Source organism: Dipodomys ordii, unplaced genomic scaffold, assembly GCF_000151885.1.
Source record: "Dipodomys ordii isolate 6190 unplaced genomic scaffold, Dord_2.0 Scaffold37, whole genome shotgun sequence".
In the NCBI taxonomy this organism is placed as follows: domain Eukaryota; kingdom Metazoa; phylum Chordata; class Mammalia; order Rodentia; family Heteromyidae; genus Dipodomys; species Dipodomys ordii.
The window spans coordinates 5,256,942-5,280,860 of record NW_012267253.1 but is presented as its reverse complement, the minus strand read 5'-3'; the positions used below and the strand labels follow the sequence as shown (position 1 = coordinate 5,280,860).

Below are 23,919 nucleotides of genomic sequence, written 5' to 3'. Positions count from 1 at the left end.
CACAATAAAAGTCTAAGATGTATTATTTATGAGCCATACATGTCTGTTTATTCCAAAATGAACTACATCAAATCTAACTATGTAAGATTCCTAATCTGTTCCTCAATCATTTTTACATGGATATCTGCCCTTAATAGTTCTTGGAGCCCAGTTTCTTCCCATGTGAGACACAAACAGTGTCTGTCTCTCTCACAGCTTCTAATAGAGTGCCTAACTCAGGCACTGCAGGCTGAAAGCTTTTATAAAAATTATATAGGACAATGTATGTCATATGGAAGTAGACTACTGGGAGTCAGTACTGAATTAACAGTTAAATAACTTCTTGCTAAAGAAGGCAGTCATGTATAGGGTCATCTCTCATCCTTTACAACTCCCCATTAATAGCAGTTAACATGGAAAAAATATCAAAAACCCAAAAGGACAAGGAGGAAAAATAATAAGTGGTAACTAAATTGCAGTGTGTAAAAAAAAAAACAACTGAAATCTAAATGCAATAGGAAAGCCAAGAAACACCAAAGTTCTTCACAGACTTAGGAAAGAGTTATGTAGGCACTAGGATAAAGCAAATAACATAGAGGACTGTTATACAGCAAGCAGACGTTGAATGTCCCCACACAAAGGCCTATGTGCTAAATCTTGAGCCCCATGGTGACCCTACTGAATGTTGCAACCTTTAGGAGATGGGGCCAAGTGGGAGGTCCCTGGATGACCACAGGTATGCCCTTCAAAGGGGACCTGGGAGCCAAACCTCTTCTCTTTTGTTTCCTGTCATTATCTAAATAGTTTGATCGGCCATATTCTCTTCAATTACTCTTCAGCACCCCACCACCAAAGACCAAAATCAATGCTTCCACTCAAAACCAATATAATTTTTAGTTTTATGTTTTTTATTGTCTCAGATTTTGTTACCATGATGGGAAGCTGACTAACAAGGATTAAGTTTAAACACAGAAATGTTAATTGAAAATCTTTTTAAAAGAATAGCTAAGCTGAATGTCATTGGCTCATGCCTGTAATTTAGCTACAAAGAGTAGCAAAATCCCTTGATTCTCATCAGCAACACCAGGCAACTACTCTTCTTTCCCACAGCATAACTCTAAAGGAGATTTTTTTTTTTTTGGCAGGCGGGGGAGGGAGATTGGTCCTGCAGCTTGAACTCAGGGCTTGGGATCTATCCCAGAGTCTCTCTGTGTTCAAGGAGAGCGTTCTATACCTCTTGAGCCACAATGGCACTTCTGGCTTTTTCTGTTTATATGGTACTAAGGAATAGAACCCAGGGCTTCATGCATGCTAGGCAAGAACTCTACCTCTAAGCCACATTTCCAAGCCTAAAGGAGAAATTTCTATAGAAGATGAATCACAGAAAAACTTCTGATATTAAACATCAAACATAGCATACATAGAGTGACATAAGATGCTCTTTACTCTAATCAATATCTTTTTTCCTCACTTTGCTTCTAGATCACAGACAAACAATCTTATATCTACCAGAAGGGGACTGTAGTATTTTCTTTCGGAGAATACTGGAACAAAAAAAAAAAAAAATCTGTATACTGACACTTGGGATCCCACTACAAAATGGCCAATGCTTGCATAAGTTACCCTACAGTGAAGAGGACTTAAATTTAATAAGATGGTTTAAACTCAGAACAGGGCTTAGTTCTGGTCAAAAAAAGGTAACAATGCTCCACTGGAAATGAGAATGGCAAAAGAATGAAGTAGGTAAGCACTAAACAGAAGTCGATAGGAAAAACTAAAGGACTTTTTCCAAAAGTTATATAAAACTAAGAAAATTTAGATTTGCCCAGTTCTTAAAGAGAGAAAATATATAAATTCAAAGAGAATCAAAGCCAGAAGAAAAGCATTTATGACTATATTGCTTCAAGCATGATAAAAGATATAAAAATAAGCAAAAAAGGCTAACACTTGTAAAGAAATCACAAGCTAAAGATTCAATGTAATGGAGAAGAACTGATAATGACAACAGTAAGTTACTATTTATAGTGAGTTTGTAATGTGGCTTATTCTAACTATTCTATATATGTTATCACACAATGTCAAAGAAACCTTCCAAAGTGTGTGTTATTGCTTTCATAATAAAGAAGAGAACAGGCTTAACATTCCCAGAATTTGCAGATTTACTTACTTCAGATAGTTAATATAACCAGTTAATGTGAGCTGGGAAGGTGGCTCAATGGTAGAATGCCTGCCTTGCAGATGAGGCCCTAGGTCTGATTCCTCAGCACCACATAAGCAGAAAAGGCTGGAAGTGGCACTGTGGCTCAAGTGGTAGGGCACTAGCCTTGAGCTGAAGAGCTGAGGGACAGCTCCCAGGCCCAGAGTTCAGGCCCCATGACCAACCAAAAAATAAAAAATAAAAATAAAAAAGGAGTTAATGCTACTTACAAAGATGTACAACAACACAAAACATGGATAATAAAGAAAAAGGGAAGGTAAAGGTAGTAATGAGTAAAAAATGAAGTTAAAAGAGAAGTACAAACTGGTGCCAGAGGCTGACAGTGCCTGTAGTAATCCTAACTACTCCGGAGGCAAAGATCTGAGGATTGTGGTTCAAAGCATCCAGGGCAGGAAAGGCTGTGAGACTCTTTATCTCCAATTAACCACCATAAAATGGGAAGTGGTATTGTGGCTAAAAAGGTAGAGCACTTGCCTTCAGCTAAAGAGCTCAAGGACAGCATCCAGGCCCAGAGTCCCATGACCACTCCAAAAAAAAAAAAAGCTAGAGTTGTGCAGTGGCCCAAGAGGTACAGTGCTAGCCTTGAGCAAAAAGAAGTTCAGGAACAGTGCCCACACCAAGTTCAAGCTCTAGAACTGGCAAGGAAAAAAAGTACATTCCAAGCCAGGCACTAGGGGCTCATACCTATAATCCTAACTACTTGGGAGGCTGTGAATGGGAAGATTGTAATTTAAGGCCACTACTAGAGAAAATAAATTATATGAAAATAGAAAAGGAAAGGGGGGCTGGGAAGGTGGCTCAGTGGTGGAGTGCTTGCCTTGCATGCCTGAGGCCCTGGATTCGATTCCTCAGCACCACATAAGCAAAAAGAAAAAAAAAGCCGGAAGTGGTGCTGTGGCTCAAGTGGTAGAGCGCTAGCCTTGAGCTGAAGAGCTGAGGGACAGCGCCCAGGCCCAGAGTTCAGGCCCCACGACCGGACCCCAAAAAAAAAAAGAGAGAAAGAAGTAATATCCTGTATCCAGTAAGCACACACTTCTGGGTTATGCTGACTTGTTTTCTGTTGTTATTTTATCTGCCAAGTCTACTACTTAATTACTAATTATAAATAAAATCATTATCTTTGGAGAAGAAAAAAATACTCAAAAGACAGGCATATCTGTTATGCATTTGCTACCCCATTTATTGGTATAGCTCATTAAATAAACTTGATTTTCAAGCTAAAAAAGAAGTAAGCAGCTTAGTCAAGAGTAGTGCTATAGTCCCAGATACTCAGGATGCAGAGGAAAGAGATCACTTGAGCCAAGGAATTAGACGCAGCCCAGGCAACATAACAAATCTCATATATTTGAAAGTTGTTGCTTAAAATTTACTTTCTATGGGAGAACTAGTTAAAAATATTTAAATATATTTGGCACTTTGAGACTTCATTTAAGAATACGCACTCCTGAATTATATTTATAATCTGACTTGGAATTGAAATTTAATAAGTTTAATAAGGATACAATTTAATAAATTTAATAAAAAGTAAAATTTAATAAAAATAATTTTAAAAATATACATAATTAAACAATATGTATCATCATGCCTATAATTCTAGCTATTCAGAAAGCTGAGATCTCAGAAAACAAATTCCTGAAACTCTTATCTTCGATTAACCAGCAAAAAGCTGGAGGCAGGGCTCAAAGGTAGATCCCCAGCTATGAGTGAAAAAGCTGAATGAGAGCAAGAAGCCTGTAGTTGAAACCCTACTAACCTCACTAGAAAAGAAAAAAGAAAGGAAGGAAGAAGGAAAGGAGGGAGGGAGAGAGGGAGAGGAGAGAAGAGATAAAAAGGGAAGGAAGGAAGGAAGGAAGGAAGGAAGGAAGGAAGGAAGGAAGGAAGGAAGGAAGGAAGGAAGGGAGGGAGGGAGAGAACATGTGTCATTAATATGATTTACCTATTTAACCAATTTTTTTTCCAGTCTTGGGGTTTGAACGCTGGGCCTGTATGCTATGCTCAAGTTCCTTTTGCTAAAGGCTAGAGCTCTACAACTTGATCCACAGCATCATTTCCAACTTTTTCTGTGATAAATTGGAGATAAGAGTCTCCAGAACTTTCCTGCCAGGGCTGGCTTTGAACCACCATCCTGCGATCTTAGCCTCCTAAGTAGCTACTATTACAGGGCTGTGCCACTGGCACCAGGCTCTAATTTGTTTTCAAGTAACCAATCCAGGTATAAGTTAAAGCATAGCATCTTGGACCAAAAACAGTTGTTTACATAGAATTATTTTTCTGACAGCCAAAGATTTTCAATGTTCTCCTTTAAAATGAAAAAAAAAAATAGCCCTCCCATCCCATGATTGTTTTTAATCAAATATAATAAATTTGATTTTCTTTTGATTTCTATTATGTAGAACAGATTGCCATTTAAGCATTTAAGCCATCAACTAAAGATATAATAATTGTAAAGATGTTAAAATTTAAAATGTGCACCTTGGAATAGGTGAAAATGGTTTGAAAATAACCATGTTCACTGTAAGAGAAATTTTAAATGGAAAAGTAATATCTCACTCAAAAGTTTACCATTCATGTAGAACACAAGTTTAACTATGCATGCATAGACAAGTAGCTATAAATAATTTTAAGGGTTCTAATTTTTTGTTTTTATTTTACATTTTGGATTTAAAAAAAAAAACAAAGAATACTAAACCAAGTAACTAGGCATCAGTGGCTCACACCTGTAATCCTAGCTACTCAGGAGGCTGAGATCTGAGGATCAAGGTTTGAAGCCAGTTCAGGAACGACTATCTCCAATTAATCACCAAAAAAAAGCCAGGAGTAGCCCGGTGGCTCAAGTGGTAGAGTGCTAGCTTCGAGCAAAAAGAGCGCAAAGACAGCACCCAAGCCCATTGCAAGCCCCACGTAGACCAGAAAAGAGAGAGAGAATATTAAACCAAGCGCAGTGGCTCATGCCTATAATCCTAGCTATTCAAAGGGCTGAAATTTGAAGGACTGGAGTTCAAAGCCAGCCCAAGAAGAAAAGTCTGAGACTCTACCTCCAAAATAACCAACAAAAAAGACAGTTCGAGGTGTGGCTCAAGTGGTAGAGCACCAGTCAAGCAAGCAAACAAGTGTGAGATACTGAGTTCAAACCCTCATGTCAGTAGGAAAAAAAAGCAATTATCATCTCAGTCATACTTGTATGTTTATACAATAGACAATGCTTTTTATTATATAAATCAACAAAATCTGTATTAAGATTATATAAAATAACTGGATTAAAGAATAGGAGGGCTGGGAAGGTGGCTCAGTGGTAGAGTGCTTGCCTTGCATGCATGAGGTCCTGGGTTCGATTCCTCAGCACCACATAAGCAGAAAGAAAAAAGCCGGAAGTGGCGCTGTGGCTCAAGTGGTAGAGCGCTAGCCTTGAGCTGAAGAGCTGAGGGACAGCACCCAGGCCCAGAGTTCAGGCCCCACGACCAGACCCAAAAAAAAAAAAAAAAGAATAGAAGAGGAAATCATTCCAGGCCTTGGAAAATAATTTCACCTGAAAACAATCCAGTAAAGGAGAAATTCTAAAGAAAACTCATTCCCTTACATACAGAAAAAAACAAACAAACAAACAAAATCTGAGGCACAAGAATCATATAAAGCTGATGATAGACTAGGTATAAAAAAGCAAGGTATAATAACTCATTCCCTTATATATGAAAAACCAACCACCACCACCTGAGGCTCAAAAATCATATAAAGCTAAAGGTAGACTAGGCATAAAAAGTAAGGTATAATCAATTCTATTCCAAATTCCCGCTGCCTCATTAAGTATCAATAGTCATAAATATAGCATCCTGCTTTAACTGATAGGGTGAAATGCTGTATTAATCAGATTATCCAGCCAAATATTCAGCCTTCTAGGGAAGATCTTTCATTAAAGAGATTAGGTGGGGCTGGGAATGTAGCTTAGTGACAGAGTGCTTGCCTAGCATGCATGAACCCTAGGGTTCAATTCCTAAGTACCACATAAACAGAAAAAGCCAGAAGTGTCGCTGTGGCTCAAGTAGTAGAGTGTTAGCCTTGAGCAAAAGCAGCTTAGGGACAGTGCCCAGGCCCTGAGTTCAAGCCCCAGGACTGGGTGGGGAGGGAGAAAAAGAGGGAGGGGAGAGAGAAAGGGTGGGCAGAGAGGGGGGAGGGAGGATGGGAGAAGGAGAGGGAGACAGAGAGGGAGGGAGAGGGGGAGAGAGAGAGATTTTGTGAATATATGGTTGTATAATTGGCCTGTGATACTTTTTCATCCGTCCATCCTTTCCTCTAAAGAACTGACCTCCTATTTTCTATGTAGCTCTGGTGGGGCGAACTGAAAATCTAGATTAGCTGAAGTATTGTATTCTCCTGAACATAAAGGTCAAACTTGGAGGAAATTATTTTGGCTTTTTTTATTTCTTCATTTTGTTTTATTTTTTGTCAGTCGTGGGTCTTGAACTCTGGGCCTGGGCGCTGCCCCTCAGCTCTTCAGTTCAAGGCAAGCACTCTACCACTTGGGCCTCAAGGCCACTTCCTATTTTGATGTTGGGAAATGAAGCATTTCTTCTATGAAACTGTCTACACGGATAATGAAAGCATGATGTCAATAGCTACCTCACCTACCCGATGTGACACAATAAAGAGGAAAATAGAGCAGTATCCACATTATCCACAGCTATTGATCCATAGAGTTCCAAGTATTATCTAATTAAAGTAGCACTAGCTGCAAATGTCAACAATGTACCATGTGATCTGGTAACAATGATCAACTGGTCAACTAAGTTTCTCTCAAAAATATGAATTACAAGACACGGGAAATACTGAACAGTTAATATAAAGGACCATTAGACAACACTGGGCCCAGAAAGGGGTATGCAAAGATAGAGAGGTGTGAGGACAAAACAAGAAAACATGAATAGCTGCCAAGAGAAAGAGAAAGAGAGAGAGAGAGTGAGAGGGGGGAGAGAGAGAGAGAGTGTGTGTTGGTATTGATGCTAGTGCTGTTTTTCCAGAAGTGGGATCAAACAAGGTCTTTACATATGCTAGGTAAGTACTCCTCCACTGAACTACATTCCTAGCCTGAGAGTTGCATACTTCTTGCACTGTTTAAATTTCTCAGTCTTCAATTCTGAGTGTATATGAGATATAAATGAGTCCACTTGCTTAAAACATTTATGAGTCTGCAAATGGTTAATGTATGTAGAGACAGTTATTATAAAAAATATTTAATTCCCCTTGCTAACTCTATTTCCTTGCTCTGTGACTTTGGGTTTGGCTCTGTACCATTTATGCTAATAGGCTGCCAGCAAATTTCATGCAAGCAGAGGCTTAAAATGTGCTTTTTTACTACTGGCATTATTGGTTCAAGGATCAGAAGCATATAGACAATGTGGCACAAATACTGCATAAAGCCATCCAGTTAATCATACCTAAGTCAATCAACATGCAGAAGGCCCCTGATGCACAAACAAAATAATGCTCATTGCTGTTTGTCACTGTGATGGTGATTTGTGATTTGCCAAAACATTACCTATACAATACACTAAGGACTGTGGTGCATTGTCCTCGTAAAGATGGTACTTCATCTGATGCTGGTTTCACATATCAACTAGTCATGCCCTATACTGGGTGAAGAGGACAGAGATTAGTAATATATCATTCTTTTCCCAGGGAGAAATATTCCAGTGAAAACAGAGTCTCCAATCAAGTGGTCAAAGAATACTATAACAAGGAGCTCCTCCTATTGTAAAGGGGGGAGGGGGGGAGGTTCTAAGAGGTATTAGAGAGGGCTTTACATGACAGTGAAGGTGTAAAGGATGAATAATCACTTACCAGAGAGAGGAGGAGAGGAAGAGAGGGAAAGAAAGGGAGAGAGGAGAGACAGAGAAATGCTTGGGACGAGGAATGTTTCTGATTCTTCTGGATTTTGAGAATATTCATATATTATTTATTTTATCTTGGAGATGGAACCCATGTGTACACATGAAATTCATTTGTTTTATATAACCTTTAGGCCAGAAGATACTTCTATACCATATATTCAGTACACCTGGTTCTCACTACCATGGGTCTCATGACCTCAGGTGTAGAATTTTCCACTTGTGGTGTTATGTCTGCACTACAGAAGTTCCAAATCAGGAGCATTTCAGATTTGAGAATTCCAAGTTGGAGAAGCTAAATCTGTATGTCTATCAATAAGATGTCCTTATTAACTTAAGACTCCTAACCAAAAACAAATTCTAAGACAGTGATTTTTGAAGATACTCATTTTGTCCAATAAAAACATGTATAGCATGAATAGTAAGAACCACTCAAAAGCCTGCCAATCCAGTAAAATAATAATAATCTTACTTAAATGATATGCCCTAATAGCAGTAAACTACCACTGCCTGGGACTTGAGAACAGTGCAAACGAACTAATCCCCCGACGACTAAAAGCACATCAGGGTTACCGGGGCCGGGAAACCCTTCCTCCAGTTACAGCAGTCAGAAGGGGAGCCTGGACTCTCAGCAGCACACTTGAGGCAGAGGCGTGACACTAGGATGTAAAACCAAACCATCCACAGCCTTCGTCCCCAACGACGGGACGGAGCCGCCAGGGAGCACACATCAGAATTTCTGTCCAGCCTGCCCTCGAGGGAAGTTATCAGAACAGCAGCAAGTCGCAAGTTCTAGAAGACACTCAACAAACGCAACGCGCTCAGCCATCCCGCCGATCCCTTCAAACTACAGGGTAAAACTTTCACACCGCGTGGAAAGGGAGCGAAGACAGGGCTTGCGTCCGGCTTCCGGCACTCCGCGACCCGCGGACAGCCGAGGCCCCACGCGCGGCGCCGCGTCCCCGCCCAGCCCCAGGAGCCGTGACCGAGTTTCCCCCGTACGAAAGCGGGGAGGCGGGAAAACCGAAGCCGGGAGGAGGAGCCCGCGGCCGCGGCCGCGGGAGGGGGCGGCGGTTAGACCCGCGAGCCGGAGCCGCGTCCTGACGAGCGCCGGCCCCCCGGCTCCTCTGGAGTTTTGTCGGGAGCTCAGCCACGGTTGCCCCGCTCCCCACCAGCCCTCCAGAGTCCTCCCTTTCGGCGGGGATGCCTGAGCAAAGAGCCAAGGGGCGCTCGTCCGGTGGCTCCGGCGACCCGGAGAACGCCCCGGGCGGCCGAGCCCGCGAGCCGCCGGCTCCGCGGTACCACGGAGGGGCGTGGCCGGGACGGAGGTGAGGCAGGCGGACTCTCCTTACCTGCCTCAGAAGCTTCCACCGCGCGGCTCCCAGGGGGGTCGAGACTGCGGGGTCTCGGGAGGCTCGGCCAACAGTTGGATCCCCGACCGCGGTTTGCTCAGTCTCGCCTGTCCCGGCGTTCACGACTTGCGACTCCATCCCACTGGAGCCGCCTGTAAGCGGAGGTGCTGTGACCACAGCTCTACTCTGTCAGGACCTGGCAACTTCTTCCCTGTCAGGACCTGTGACGCCCGGACTTCTCGCCAGAGTCCTTGGCGCGCATGCGCACCCTCTCCGAATACCGCATTTCCGGTATCCGCGTCTCCTTGGCAACCAAGGCCGCGCCGTCACTACATTGCACCAGTTTACGGATAGCCATCTTAAGTAAGGGCAAGCAGGAGCGTGAGGGGGCTGTGGCAGAGCTACTGTAACGGTGTTTCTCCTTGTTTTATTCTTTCCTGCTTCATCTCGAGCTCATAAAATTTCCAGATAACCAAAAAGCTATATCGGTTAAAGTGAAATAGTCCCAAGAGGAGGGGAAGAGAGGGGGAAGCCCTATTTATGACCACAATAAAGATGGCGAAATACGCTTAAGACTCGTGTTGGATTGGGGTTACGTAGACCGGCGTGCTGCAAACCGGGTCTGGCGCTTCGGGGTAGGTTGTAGTTCTGCTTGGTGCAGAACGCAGACTGGAGGTGGACGTGATTGGGGTGACTCGCGGTCCTCCCTGAGAACCCCGGACCCGCCCGCCTGTCTTCGCACGTTTGTCACCGGAGCCAGACCCTCACTTTTCGTACGTATGAGAAAATGTCCTGGGGTTGGGGGCGGGGGGGGGGTGGTGGCGGGGTAAAGTCTCTTTCCTAACCCTCCTCTCCGCACCTAGCCTCCCCGGCTTCCCCCTTTTTGACCTGCATCTCTTCAGTGGATGGTGTCTGGAACCGTTTGCTGTCTCCCCGATGGACATTTTGGAGCTATGTCCATATCCTTAGGGTGTAATGTTCCATGTGAAAATGAATAGGTTTTCCTGGGAACACTCATTTTACTAGCCCTCCCATCCCTAAGCTTGCAAACTGATAACTCCCTGCCGATGAGAGATGGGTGGATTGAGGCCTTAGAGACAGGTATGGTCCATTGGAGGGCCTGTGCTTTCATTTTTGTTTGTGTCACTGCTGCTCTCCGATCCCTACTTGCCCTTTAATTTGCTGCGACATAAGAGATTAAGGGGGAGGGGATCAGATCCTGGGCAAATTTGATACACTGTGCTATAATATCAAGGGAGAGCTTATAGATGAATTCCATGATTACCTTCAACAGTGTGCTACATACCTAGATTATTCCTTTGTTAATATTGTTGAGCGTTTACTGTGTGCCAGGCTAAGATCCTCACACAAAATGTCTCATTTTATTCTTAACACTCCAAAAGGTAAATGGTGTCATTATTTTAGTTTTGCAGATAAAGACACTGAGGCCCAAAGATGCATGAAGTTAAAGTACACAGTCCAGATCTCTGTACTCTTTACTTAGCTAGCAATCAAGGTCAAAAAGAACCTACCTCCCAGCAGAAACCAGAGATGGCCTCACATTTTATTTGAGCTATTGCAGTGTTGTTGTTTTTTTAATTTAAAAGTCTATTATTCTTTTACTGTTAAAGTCCACTAGTTTATATCCAAGATATGAAGCCAAACCAGATTGGACTTTTTCCTGCACACAACTGTCCAAGTGACATGGACATATATTCAAACCTCCCAAAGCTAGTTTGCTTACATAGCAAATGAGCATCATGACAGCTAATTCATCGAATACATATGAAGTTTAAATTAGACAAAGTAGATAAAAAGCATCTGGCACATAGTCAACACTCAACAAATATTAATCTCTCTTTAATAAGTAGTTATAAACATACATTTATAATTATTATCAAACTTATTTTGCTTTTTAAAGCACTAACAGTTACTAAGATTCCCCATTAAGCCTGCACTTACTTGCAAATTTTTATTTTGTTTCTTGTTTTCTGTTTTTTGTTTTAGTTTGTCCCTATGTGTACCAGAATCAGTGCTGCATAGCTTCAGCCTAGTAAAATTGACTTTATAAATGAACTTTCAACTCACATCTGCCAAGAAGTTTGAATGAAACTTTAACTCATACAAATTTGTTGGTTTTTTTTTAATGTATTCGGTGTAAGTTATAAGCTGTCTGTAGCTAAGGTGTACATGGCCCTGGGATAAGACCAGACAATCTTAGATGCTCTGAGAACCTAGTACTGTATACTCATATATGTATATAAAATCATCCACGTGCTGGCAGCCCTAAAGGGAGCATAAACCAGGGACTTTGATACCATGCAGCAGAAGACCCAGTTATTTCTCCAAGCACTGAAGTATAGTTTTCCTCACCTTGGGAAATACATGCAGAAAAAGCATTTGAATCACTGTATCTACGCTGATCATTATTATGGTAGAATAAAATTGAGAACATGTCACCTAACCAAGTGTCTGCAAAATAAACCCAAGATACCAAAGTTAGCAAGAAACATCCCAAGTCGGAGCTTCTCATGTAAGGTATGGACTGTTTAACTGTTTAACCTATTTATAGGTCATAAGACTAATTTTAGTCTAAAGAATGGGTAAGATATCAGTTTTTTCTCAGTAATTCTAATTTGATTTTAAAGTTTTCTGAGCTCTGTTGTTTGTAGTTAAATATAAGTATGAAAGAGTTAAAATGTAATATATTAAAATGTAAGTTCATAAAATGTGATTCAACTCAGGACTTCCTTCATATGGCTGCCAATGTGTTTCAAACTATAATTCTGCTTTCTAAACTTTCTAAAATATCAAATTTATAGTCTTAAACCTAATAATAATGCTTATTGCTCTATGTTACAGTAAAAAAATAAAAAGACATGTAATTGTTATTTTTTGACTACTCTTAGAAAGACACTCAGATTATTGTACCATCGAGCATTGAACTCAACTTTGAGGACTTGATTATTCTTATTCATAGAGTGACCACAAATTCCAGTTTGCCTGGGTCATTCTACACCTGTTGTCCCTGTGTAATTATTAATAGTCCTCTTTCCTCTCAAGGAAAGACAGTTAAGATGTTAAAGTATATGGTCATCCTATCTATTTTAAATTAAGCTATTTTTGCTTCTGCCTCTTTGACAGCCCCTAACTTTTACTTATGTTCCTTAAATTCCTTAATTTACGTTTGGGAACCAGATGTCAGTGGCTCACACCTGTAATCCTAACTACTCAGGAGGCTGAGATCTGAGGATCACAGTTCAAAGCCAGCCTGTGCAGGATATTCACAAACCATCCTGCACAGGCTGGCTTTGAACTCTTATTTCCAGGTAGCTACCACAAAGCCAAAATGGCACTTTGGCTCACAGTAGTACACAGCACTAGCCTTGAACATGAGAGCTCAGAACAGTGCCCAGGCCCTCAGTTCAAGCCCCAGGACTAGCGCATACCTACACACACACACACACACTTCACATGATATTCTGCAATATTTTTGCATATTTTGATATTATAATTTCAGATTTCTGTTGTTTTTCTGCATACTGATTTTTATTTTGCTTTGTTTTGGCTTTCTCTTATTGTACATACTGCATGTAGATATATGTTATAAAATTTGTTATTTTAGCAATTTTTAAATGTAGAACTTAGTGGTATTATAGTCATAATGTTTTGCAACAACCACCAGTATTCCCAAAACCCTGTTAGTACCCCTCCAAAGTATACTCTTTGAGAAATACTTTCACTTTCCCTCAGGCCCTTGTACATCTAATCTATTTTCTGACTGAATTTTTTCTGTTTCATGCATATTAGATAGATACATATAATACTTCCTTTTTTGATTGGTTTATTTTAAATAAATAAGAATATACAAGATTTACCTATGTCCTAGAATATTTCAGAACTTCATTCCTTTCTTTGCACATTTTTATTAATGCATATTAATTGAACAATGTGGAGGTTTCATTGTGGTATTTTCATACATGGATATGATGTTCTTTGATCATATTCAGCTCCTGTATTATTACTCTCTTTTTATAGTGATAATCTCTTACATATATAATCCACGTTTTATTGAAGTTGCTATTCGTTTATCTTTTGCTGGGTACATGGGCAGTTTATTTCTTTTTAATTTTTTGCATCTTATTTTACTTCATTTCTCTAGTTTTTATTCAGCTTTTGTTCTTCTCTTGGCTTATACTGATTTGATATATATTATCTTCTCTTGCACTTAATTTTTATTTTTGTTTTAATACAGCAATACCTACTAGACTAAATTTTGAATCTTCAGGATAGTTTTATTTTATTTTATTTTCTCTATTTTTTATTTTTTTTTGCTAATCCCGGTGCCTGAACTCTGCGCCTGGGTACTATTCCCATAGTCTTTTTTGCTCAAGGCTAGTGCTCTTCCACCTAAGCTGCAGTGCCACTTCTAGCTTTTTCTATGATTAATTGGAGATAAGAGTCTTATGGACTTTCCTGCCTGGGCTGGCTTCAAACCGTTACCCTCAGATCTCAGCCTCCTAAGTAATGAAGATTACAGGTTTGAGCCACTGGTGCCCAGCTTTAGTTTATATTCTTTAGAGGATATTCTATATACATAGTTTATAAATAGTAGGTGGAGATTACTATCAATGTAGCAGCTGTGAGATTAGCTCACACTCTAAATGAGATTCACTGTTTTCCTTGTTTGTACCTGAAGCAACTCTTCAGTTCTCTCTCAGATTACCACTCCTACAGTGTATAGCTTGATTCAGTGACTAACAATAGTAGCTGTTATAGTAAACTTTTTTAACTTTGTAAAGCAGTCTTGTTTTTGCACATTGTATATCATCCATCCTCTCTATGATAAATTATGTGATCAAAAAGCTGGAGCGGTTTTATGGATTTTCCTGTTATTGTGAGTATGCCCTAAACAAGAATGTAGTTCTTCCTTCAGCAAGTGTCAACTGAACTGCAACTGTGTCCACTCTTAGAAGTTACAGTAAAGTGGGGGGAAAAGGGGCAAAAAAGTAAATGTATCTCTTTAAAGACCTTTATAAATTGACTAAAGAACAAGAGAAGGTAACTTGTATAATAGCAATACTATAAAGTAAAAGAAGTAGCCATGACTGGTGTGACTTGTACTCATCAGGAATATTTATTTTCTTGGCTGAAAAAATACTTATTTTCTTGGTTCAGCCTTTAGAGAACACCAAGGTTCAATTTGGTTCTCCAAGAAATAATACCTCTTTCTGAGTTATCTTAGCAATAAATTAGCACATACATGTTTGGGGTTGACAAATGCAAACTTCTGCAGTGTAGGTATATATCAGAAATCCTGGGGAGCCTATCAGAAATGCAGATTCCTAGATCTCACCTATGTCTACTGAATGGAATCTCTATAGTTGAGCCTTAAAGTCTCTTAGTTAGCTAGTTGGTTAGTTAACTTCTTTGTTTATGAGTAGGATCTTGCTTTGTTGCCCAGGCTGCTCTTAGACTCTGGGCTCAAGCAGTCCTGCTACCTTAACCTATACAGAGTAATAGGTACCACTAACACTGGGATAAAAATTGTTTTACTCAATTTTAAAAACCTTGTTCAAGGCCAGGTGCCAGTGGTTCATGCCTGTATATATTTTATATATTTTAATTTATATGTATTTTTTTTCTCTTTTTTTTTTTTGGTAGTGCTGGGATTTGAACTCTAGGCCTGGGTACTGTCCTTGAAGCCCTTCTTGCTCGAGGCTAGTACTCTACCACCTAAGCCACAGTGCTACTTCCAGCTTTTTCTGTGATTAATTTTAAGTACCTCAGGTAATTCTGAAATTCTAACTTGCCACTGACAGTGCACATGTATTTAGAAACTAGACATCTTAGTGATGAATTCAATCCAATGTGAAGTTCTTTTTGGAGCTATAGTTCACTTACTGTAGCCATTCTTAGCAGTATCTCATTTTATTATATACATAATCCATTTTCTTAGGACAAACATGTAAGTTGTTTCCAACCTCCAAACTTAACACACACACACACACACACACACACGGGATACATTGTGCTTTGCATTTTAAAAAAACAAAGTGTGTGTGTGTTAAGTATATACATAAAGTTGGAATTCCTGATTGTGTACACATGCTAACGTTATGGCCAAATTAATTTCCAAATTAGTGACACCAATATGAACAAAGAATATATGAGAACTTTGCATTCTGAATAATTTTAATATTAACAGACCTTTATCTTTTTGCCTCTGACAAGTAAATAATAGGTCAGTCTTGCTCAGTTTCATTGCCTTGATTAATGATGAGAGTAAGCATTTTGCATATGCTTATTGACCTTTTTGGTTTATGTTATTGAATTGTTTATTGGCCATTGTTTGCCTTTTTCTTACTGATTCATTAGAATTCTTTCCATGTCTTTTTATGTCTTTGTCTTTTATGTGACAAATATTCATAATTTGTTTCATCTTTTTTGCTTTATAATGTCTTTTTTTCCTTTTTCTTTTTTTAACCAGTGTTAAGGATGAAACCCAGCATGCTAAGCAAGCGTTCTACCTCTGAGCTATATTCCCAGCCCTATAATCGTTTGTTGAATAAGGGTTCTTTTCAATTTTATATTTTGTACTATTTTATTCAACTCAGAAAATACATGTTAAATACTTACTATGCATAATTCTCTGCATTGGGCCTGTAGCAATGAATAAACCAAAATGTCTACCTTCATACTCCTATATCCTACATGGTGGGAGCAGTATGAGGAGAAAATAAAGAAAGGTCTGAGTGAAATAAAAAATATATTACTTCTGGCTGGGTGTCGGTGGCTCACACCTGTAATCAATCCTAGCTACTCAGGAGGCTAAGATCTGAGGATCAGGGTTCAAAGCCACCCAGGCAGGAATGTCCTTGAGACTTTCATGAAACCAGAAGTGGCACTGTGGCCCAAGTGGTAGAGCGCTCACCTTGAGCTGAAAAGCTGAGGGACAGTGCCCAGGCCCAGAGTTCAAGCCACACAACCGACAAAAAAAATATGTATGTGTGTGGTATGTGTATGTGTATGTGTGTGTGTGTGTGTATTTGTACACACACACACAAACATAAAACTTCTTAGCAATAAGCCACAGGACTCAGCAAGTTCTCAGAAACTGAGGTACACAAAAACCTAATGTGTTTAAGAAACTTGTTGACCCATGTGGGGAGTAAGTGGACACAGTTGAAGTATATTACAGGTTCAGCATCCCTAAACTGGAAATTTGAAATACTCTAAAATAACATTTCTGGTTTTCTAGGTTGAGATACTCAACCAGTGAAGTCTGTCCCAACATTCCAAATTTCAAAACACTTCTGATCATAAGCATATTGGATAAAGGATGCTTAACCTACAGTAGTTATTTACTTACTTGATCATATTCCATTATCCTTAATTCTTTCCATACTTTTGTGTAATTTTTACACAAATAATATTAATGGGTAATATTTTAATGGATGAGGTCAGCAGAGTAATCAAGAGGATTCACTAGAAACTTGTAAAACACTATAAGGATTCTTACTTTTCCTCTCAAGTAAGATGGGAAACTACTTCAAATAGAGACGTTATATCATCTCCCTTTAGTCTCATTCTAGGCCTTTTGTCCATAATAGCCTAGAAGGCAAGAGCAAAAGCTGAGAAAACACTTAAGGTTTTAGCAGTAATCTAAGAAGGAGATAGTGGTAGGGCCACAAGAATGGTACCAAAGTCTCAGTATGAGAAGTGGCTAAATTCTAGATATAGAATTGAAAGGATGTAGCCATTTCGTGTCGGTGGCAGATGAGAGAGGAGAGGCAACCTCTTAAAGCCTTTAAGGCAAGCAGCTGGGAAGAGTTTGTCATTTACAGGAATAGAAAGGACTGAGTAGACAAAAGGGTTGCTTTTTTTGTGCTTGTGTGTTTGTTTGTTTTGGGAGTTGTGTAAAGGGAGTATATAGGGAACTAGGAGTTCTGTTCTGTGTATTTTTTTAACATACCTATTTGATATCCAAGTGAAATCTTGCAGAGTTTGATACACAATTTGCTACTTGTTCTAGGGAAAGGTTCAGACTACAGTGGTGAATGTGGGAGTGTTCAGCATATAAATAGCATTTAAGGTCATGACTGGATGATTTCATCAAAGGATTTAGAGCAGACTGAAGAAGAGAAGTAATCCAGGAACTGAGCCCTGGGCATGCCAATGTTGAGAAGTCAGAGTTAAGTAGAGACTAGCACAGGATTCGGGGTTGTCCAGTGAAATGGGAGAAAAACAAGGAGAATGAGGCATTGTGGATGCTAAGGAAAAGTGTGATCAACTGTACCATGATGCTTAAGAAAGCAATTTATAATCTGTAGAGTATACTTTACTATGGTACAAATGTTATATTCTATAATATTCTTTCACATAATTGTTTTAAATACTGTTGATGATTTTTGTCACTGGAGCTCTCTAAATGATTAATTTCTAATTCTATTTTCTGCATTTATTTGCTTGTATTATATACTGAACACCATCCTTTTTGTCCTTAGTCATTTTTAATGTTTTTTTTTATGTTAGGGGTTACTTGTTTCTCATTTACTTGTATATTTTAATTTTTTCAATGTATTATAATCAACTATAGACCTAATTTTTTTCTTTTTTCTTCCTTTTTTGCCAGTCCTGGTACTTGAACTCTGAGTCTGGGTGCTGTCCCTGCGATTTTGTGCTCAAGGCTATTACTTGAGCCACAGCTCCACTTCTGGCTTTTTTGGTAGTTTGGTAGAGATTAGAGTCTCACAGACTTTCCTGCACAGGCCAGCTTTGAACCACAGTCCTCAGATCTTAGCCTCCTGAGTAGCTATGATTATAGGTATGAGCCACTAGCACCCCGCATCCTAATTATTTTTTATGCTTAAATTATCCCTAATGTGATTAGAAGGAACCCCTTCAAACTGCCACCTTGTATCATATTATCATGTCTTTATTAATCTTTGAGCTCTTCCCTACTTGCTGGTACAAGATTTCCCAAACCTTATCGATCTATATTTGGAATTAATGATTTATTAATGGTACCATCTTGACTAAAAGGCTATCCAGTGTCTTTCTAATTTTGTCTTTAGAGCTCAACATTTTTACCATAATAAAATTACACATTTTATTCTTGTATTTTATAACAGTTTTCATTGTTAAAGTAGTTATATGGTGAGCCACTCTGAAAGAGTACTACTTTTTGCCACTAACAGAATTATAGTCTACATGTAACCTTCTATAAATTTCATTAAGACAGTCAAAGAATACTATTGCTCTCAATTATTTTGGTTCAGATATACTTAATGTATTTGGATTTATGCCAGAAGAAAAAGTTAATTAGGAATATAAATTATGTTGCTTTTAGCCCTGTATTAGTTATGGTTTGCAGTAAGAATGGGTCTTTTAAACTGATAGAGCCTGGCTCTATGACCTATATTCAATATGCTAGAAGCTGCAGATACTGTTTATAACTATCCTGGAGGCAGGATATTAATAGGGATTACAGAATACACAAACCCATATTTAGTAATGTTCTGATGTATAATGTAATGTTTAAGGGTGTTATTAGAGCACTATTAATACATTATATCTTACTACTTTTAAATATCCTATGTAGAAATATTTGAAAATGATTAGTGGAGTTTCCATATTTGGACTTCAAATAAGTACTACAAACTTCACAATATGATTAGATGTAGAGGGTGAATAATTGAAATCACCATATCAATCATTATCACTAGTCAGTTTCTCTAGCTCAGTAAAGCACTCCAAAATTTATAACTTGGCACAAAAAAAAAGTTTGCATTTAATCCATTACTTTTTTGTTTTATTCATGTATTTAATTTTAGATTATAAATTTGCACTAGAAGCTATATTTATAACGTTCACTCTCTACAATATTGGTTAAGACTCATGAATATTCTTCTGCAGTCAATTTCTAGTAGGCTTAGTGCCTCCTCTAGCACAAATCTCCGCAACAGTTCTCATCTTTGGCAGAGAGCTAAAGAGTTGAAATTGCTGACTAGAGTTCTTTTGTTTAAATAAGACAAACTACTGGAGTGTTGAGTTATAGACCACCACTGTTTATATGACTTTTTAAGTTTTGCCTTACTCAAATTGTAAAGATTCATGTGATAATTATCTGCTTAGCACAGGTCAACTAAAGCTCTTAATTGGATATGCTGAGTAAAATCCAATGTTTATTAATCTTTCACCTGTGTATTTACTTGTGGTCAGTTATTTTCCAATTTTCCCTTCTTCTTCTTCTCCTTCTCCTGTCAGTTGTGAGGCTTGAACTCTGGGCTTGGGTGCTGTCCCTGCACTCTTCAGCTCAAGGCAAGCGCTCTACCGCTTGAGCCACAGCGCCAATTCCCCTTTCTTCTTATTATAAAGTGAGTTGTTCCTTTAAAGTAAAAAGGAAGTTTATTTTGTAAGACATTTTTGAGGAGAGGGTTGCTTTATCTCTACTAGAAGAAAACTGAGTGATAATCAATGTGATTGTAAATAAAATTAACAATCATTATCTATCAGTAAAGATGTTTTCCTCTTTCTTCAATAATTACCTACTAGTAGAGGTATTTCAATACTTATAAACTCAACAGGCTGCATTTTTCCCACCTTTCATTCCTTATTACTAAATATGTAAAAGTGCAGAGTTTCTTTTCCTCTTTAATTGTGTATGACTCTTTCTTGCAGCATATCTAGATATTCTCCAGAGTACTTCTGCATTTTAAGGACTTAGCCACTTAAAATCATAACCAAGTGTCTACCTTATTTTCTTTGTTTATAGTTTTAAACTAAAAACAGATTCATTTTATTGATGAGCTTAAGGAAAACATTGAGGAGAGGGAAGCAGGTAAAGAGAGGGAAGAAGAGCAAATATGGTCATAATCTATGAACATGTGTGAATATGGAACAAAGAAACCCTGGTGATTGGTTGGGGAAAGGGAAGAACGAGAAGAATGGAGGGGGGATGACCATCAAGATGCATTGTATCCATCAATAAACATGTTAAATGAAACATTCTTGTGCAATTAGTTGATACTAATAAAGACAAACAAAAATATATTTAGCATTTAATTAACCCATATAGATCTAACATTGTGATCTTTAAACAGTAAAGGTATTTTTCCTAATTCTAAATATTTTGATCATACCAACAAAACTTTTTCTAGGATCTTCTGCCTATTAAGCAAGAAAAAGGAAAATCCCTTACAGAAAACATGGATGCATTTGAAAAAGTGAGAACAAAATTAGAAACACAGCCACAAGAAGAATATGAAATAATCAATGCAGAGGTAGGATATATCGTATCTTTCTGTAAAAAGATAAAATATTTTGCCCATTAAAATGCAATTTTAATTTATAAACACAATTTTAATGTGTAAGCATAATCCCACATCAGTTACATGGTGTTTACCTTATGCTGGCAACTTTGAAACAGCAAAGAGTAAGCAGGGTATGTCTTATAAATAAATGTCAAAATCAAACCTTAGGTAAATTTCAAAGTATAATATATTCTAATTTGGAGGAACAGCCAGTTCTAATTTTTTTCAAGTTTAAAAAACTTCAAATGAAACCATTTATTTCTTTATTATTTGAAATGTATCTGCTTGCTCTGTCTGTTTTAATAAGAAAAACTAATTCATTAAAGCCAAGTGTCTATATAACTATTTTGTAGTTACCAGTCATAAATATTCAACTGATGTAGATTGAACTCTGAAAATTTGTCAATAAAACTAGAAAACAGAGCCTTAGATTATAAATAAATATTAGAAATGAAAAATCCAAAGTAAAAACCACAAAGTAAAAATTCCAGATTCAAGCTGAGTGCTGATGGCTCACGCCTGTAGTCCTAGCTACTCAAGAAGCTGAGATCTGATTGCAGCTTAAAGTCAGCTCAAGCAAGAAAATCTGAGATTGTTATCTCCAGAAAATTGGAAGTGGAGCTATGGCTCCCAGTGAGCCTTTAACAAAAAAGCATGAGCCTTTAACAAAAAAGTTCAGGAACAGTGCCCAGGCCCTCAGTTCAAGCCCCAGGATCTCCATGCATGCACATGTGTGCGTGTGCACACACACACACACACACACACACACATACAGATTCAGATTCAGGTTATTCAGATAATGCATTCCTTGCTTTTTCTTGTCTTGCCACTGCTAGGGCTTGAACTCTGGGCCTGGGTGCTGTCCTGTGCTTTCTTGTTCAAGGCTCGCACTCTACCATTTGAGCCACAGCACCACTTCTGGTTTTTTCTGTGATTAACTGACGATAAGAGTCTCATGGACTAAGTGGTGCTGTAGCTCAAGTGATAGAGTGCTCTCCTTGAGCTGAAGAGCTGAGGGACAGCGCCCAGGCCCAGAGTTCAAGCCCCACGGCCGATCCTGCCCAGGAAAGCTTGAACAGTGATCCTCAGATCTTAGCCTCCTGAGTAGCTAAAATTGCAGGCATGAGCTACCCGCACCAGGCTCAGATAATGTGTTTTAAGCTATCAGAAATCACATAAATCAGTCAGTTGCAATTAAGATGTAGGTGTTAGTCAAGAATATTGCTCAGGGCTGGGAAGGTGGCTCAGTGGTAGAGCGCTTGCCTTGCATGCTCAAGGCCCTGGGTTCGATTCCTCAGCACCACATAAGCAAAAAGAAAAAACAAAAAGAAAAAAGCCGGAAGTGGCGCTGTGGCTCAAGTGGTAGAGCGCTAGCCTTGAGCTGAAGAGCTGAGGGATAGCGCCCAGGCCCAGAGTTCAGGCCCCACAACCGGACCCAAAAAAAAGAATATTGCTCATATTTGATAGTATTTCATTTCCCAGAGTCAGACTATGTTTATCTCCACACAGAGGATAATAATACTTTGTATTAAATAAAGTCAAGACTATTCAGTTGATAATGACTGTGATTTTAAAGGAAAGAATAGCAGAAAGGTACTGACTTCATTTCAAGCTAGTTTGAGGAGTAGTTTTCTTCTCTGCATTATTTTGGATTATCTTAAAGATGCTACATGATTTCTATTAACTGAATCTCATTTTATAGATAGCACATGTTCTCAAATTATACCTAACATGGCTTATACATACATAAGAATCAACATTTTTTATATATCTTTAGTTTATAGTATTTTGTTTGTATCTTTTGCATTGTCTCATGGATTTATGACTTTTCTATTTATGTTTCAGAAACCCCTGTAGTGATTCTGAACATAAGAAAATGATTATCTAACTATATTGTAAAAAGTGATGATTTTATATTTCATATATGTTCATTCCTGTACTTAAACAGATCTTCTTATTATAAAAGATGATTTTTTATTTGAAGCATTCAGATCATTAAATTGCTATTAAGTAAATCATGTTTCTTTTCATTGTCAGATTAAACATGGTGGTTTTGTTTATTATCAAGAAGGCTGTTGCTTGGTTCGGTCCAAAGATGAGGAAGGTATATCATGGTTTTTTTCTTCAAGATGCTCTGATTTTTGATGTTTTACAATTTTTATATGGTATTTAATAGTAATTTCTCAAAGATAAAGAAGACTTTTCTAAAGATTATTTCTGAATTTTCTTTTTTTTAAGTGTCTGAGTTTGTTTAAAACATATTTAATAGCTACACTTAAAATTTGGCAGGCATTTATCAAGGAGAGTGGAAATTGAGATAGTAGTACACCTGGCACACCACATGAATTATTCAATGCTATTTGTATTCTCTTACTTTTTAAGCTCTGATAGTAGACTACACTATAATACAATCAAACAATATCTTGGTTAGTGCATAGAATAGTATCAAATGCATAGAATATTATTAAATAACTAATGCCAGTTTATGTTTGTTGTCATTGTTGAATGAAAGTAGAATATGTTCTTTGATAGAGGGGGGATTTTAATTTTAAATATTAAATAGTTTTTATATTATGTATATTTTTGTGATTTTTTTCCCACACTTTTCTTTATGCAGCAGACAGTGATAATTATGAAGTTTTATTCAACTTGGAAGAACTTAAATTAGACCAGCCCTTCATTGACTGTATCAGAGTTGCTCCAGATGAAAAATATGTGGCTGCCAAGATAAGAACTGAGGAATCTGAAGCATCTACCTGTGTAGTTGTAAAACTTAGTGATCAGCCTGTAATGGAAGCTTCTTTCCCAAATGTGTCTAGTTTGGGTAAGTCACCAACCAAAATATACTTGTGTCTTTTTTTTTTTAGGCATTTATTTTTAATTGTGAGGGGTTACAATTACATGGGCAAAGTAATGAATACATTTCTTATCAAGCATTGTTGCCTCCTCCTTTGTTTCCCCTTCCCATCTGTTCCGATCTCCCCCCCACCTTCCTTGTCTTAAAGGCAACACTAAGAGAAATGTTCACACTTTTGAAACTATTTTTTGCCCATGTGAATAAAGGGGAAAGTGAATGCCTAATGTATGTTCTCCCTGTGGACCACAGATCTATCTCTGTGTGTGTGTGTGTGTGTGTGTGTGTGTGTGTGTGTGTGTGTGTGTGTGTGTGTGTGTGT

The 23,919-nt window shown here is 38.4% G+C and overlaps 2 protein-coding genes across 4 annotated transcripts in view; one reads left to right on the top strand and one right to left on the bottom strand.

The window, feature by feature from the left end:
* The window catches only part of Camkmt (calmodulin-lysine N-methyltransferase), a 350,451-nt gene extending 340,567 nt beyond the window's left edge, over nt 1-9,884 (bottom strand). Inside the window, exon 1 of the mRNA XM_013017890.1 lies at nt 9,429-9,884. Within this exon, the coding sequence (XP_012873344.1) occupies nt 9,429-9,566 (138 nt within the window). The 5' untranslated portion in view covers nt 9,567-9,884. The remainder of the gene's footprint in view (nt 1-9,428) is intronic.
* A 202-nt stretch (nt 9,885-10,086) lies between these two features.
* The window catches only part of Prepl (prolyl endopeptidase-like), a 33,753-nt gene continuing 19,920 nt past the window's right edge, over nt 10,087-23,919 (top strand). The window contains exons 1-4 of one of the 3 annotated variants that reach the window (XM_013017972.1): nt 10,087-10,201; nt 20,591-20,713; nt 22,781-22,847; nt 23,361-23,567. In XM_013017972.1, coding sequence (XP_012873426.1) covers nt 20,639-20,713; nt 22,781-22,847; nt 23,361-23,567 — 349 coding nt within the window. In that variant the 5' untranslated portion in view covers nt 10,087-10,201; nt 20,591-20,638. Of the gene's footprint in view, nt 10,202-11,712; nt 11,967-20,590; nt 20,714-22,780; nt 22,848-23,360; nt 23,568-23,919 lie in introns of those variants that run through there. The other 2 variants (XM_013017970.1, XM_013017971.1) reach the window with 2 other exon arrangements.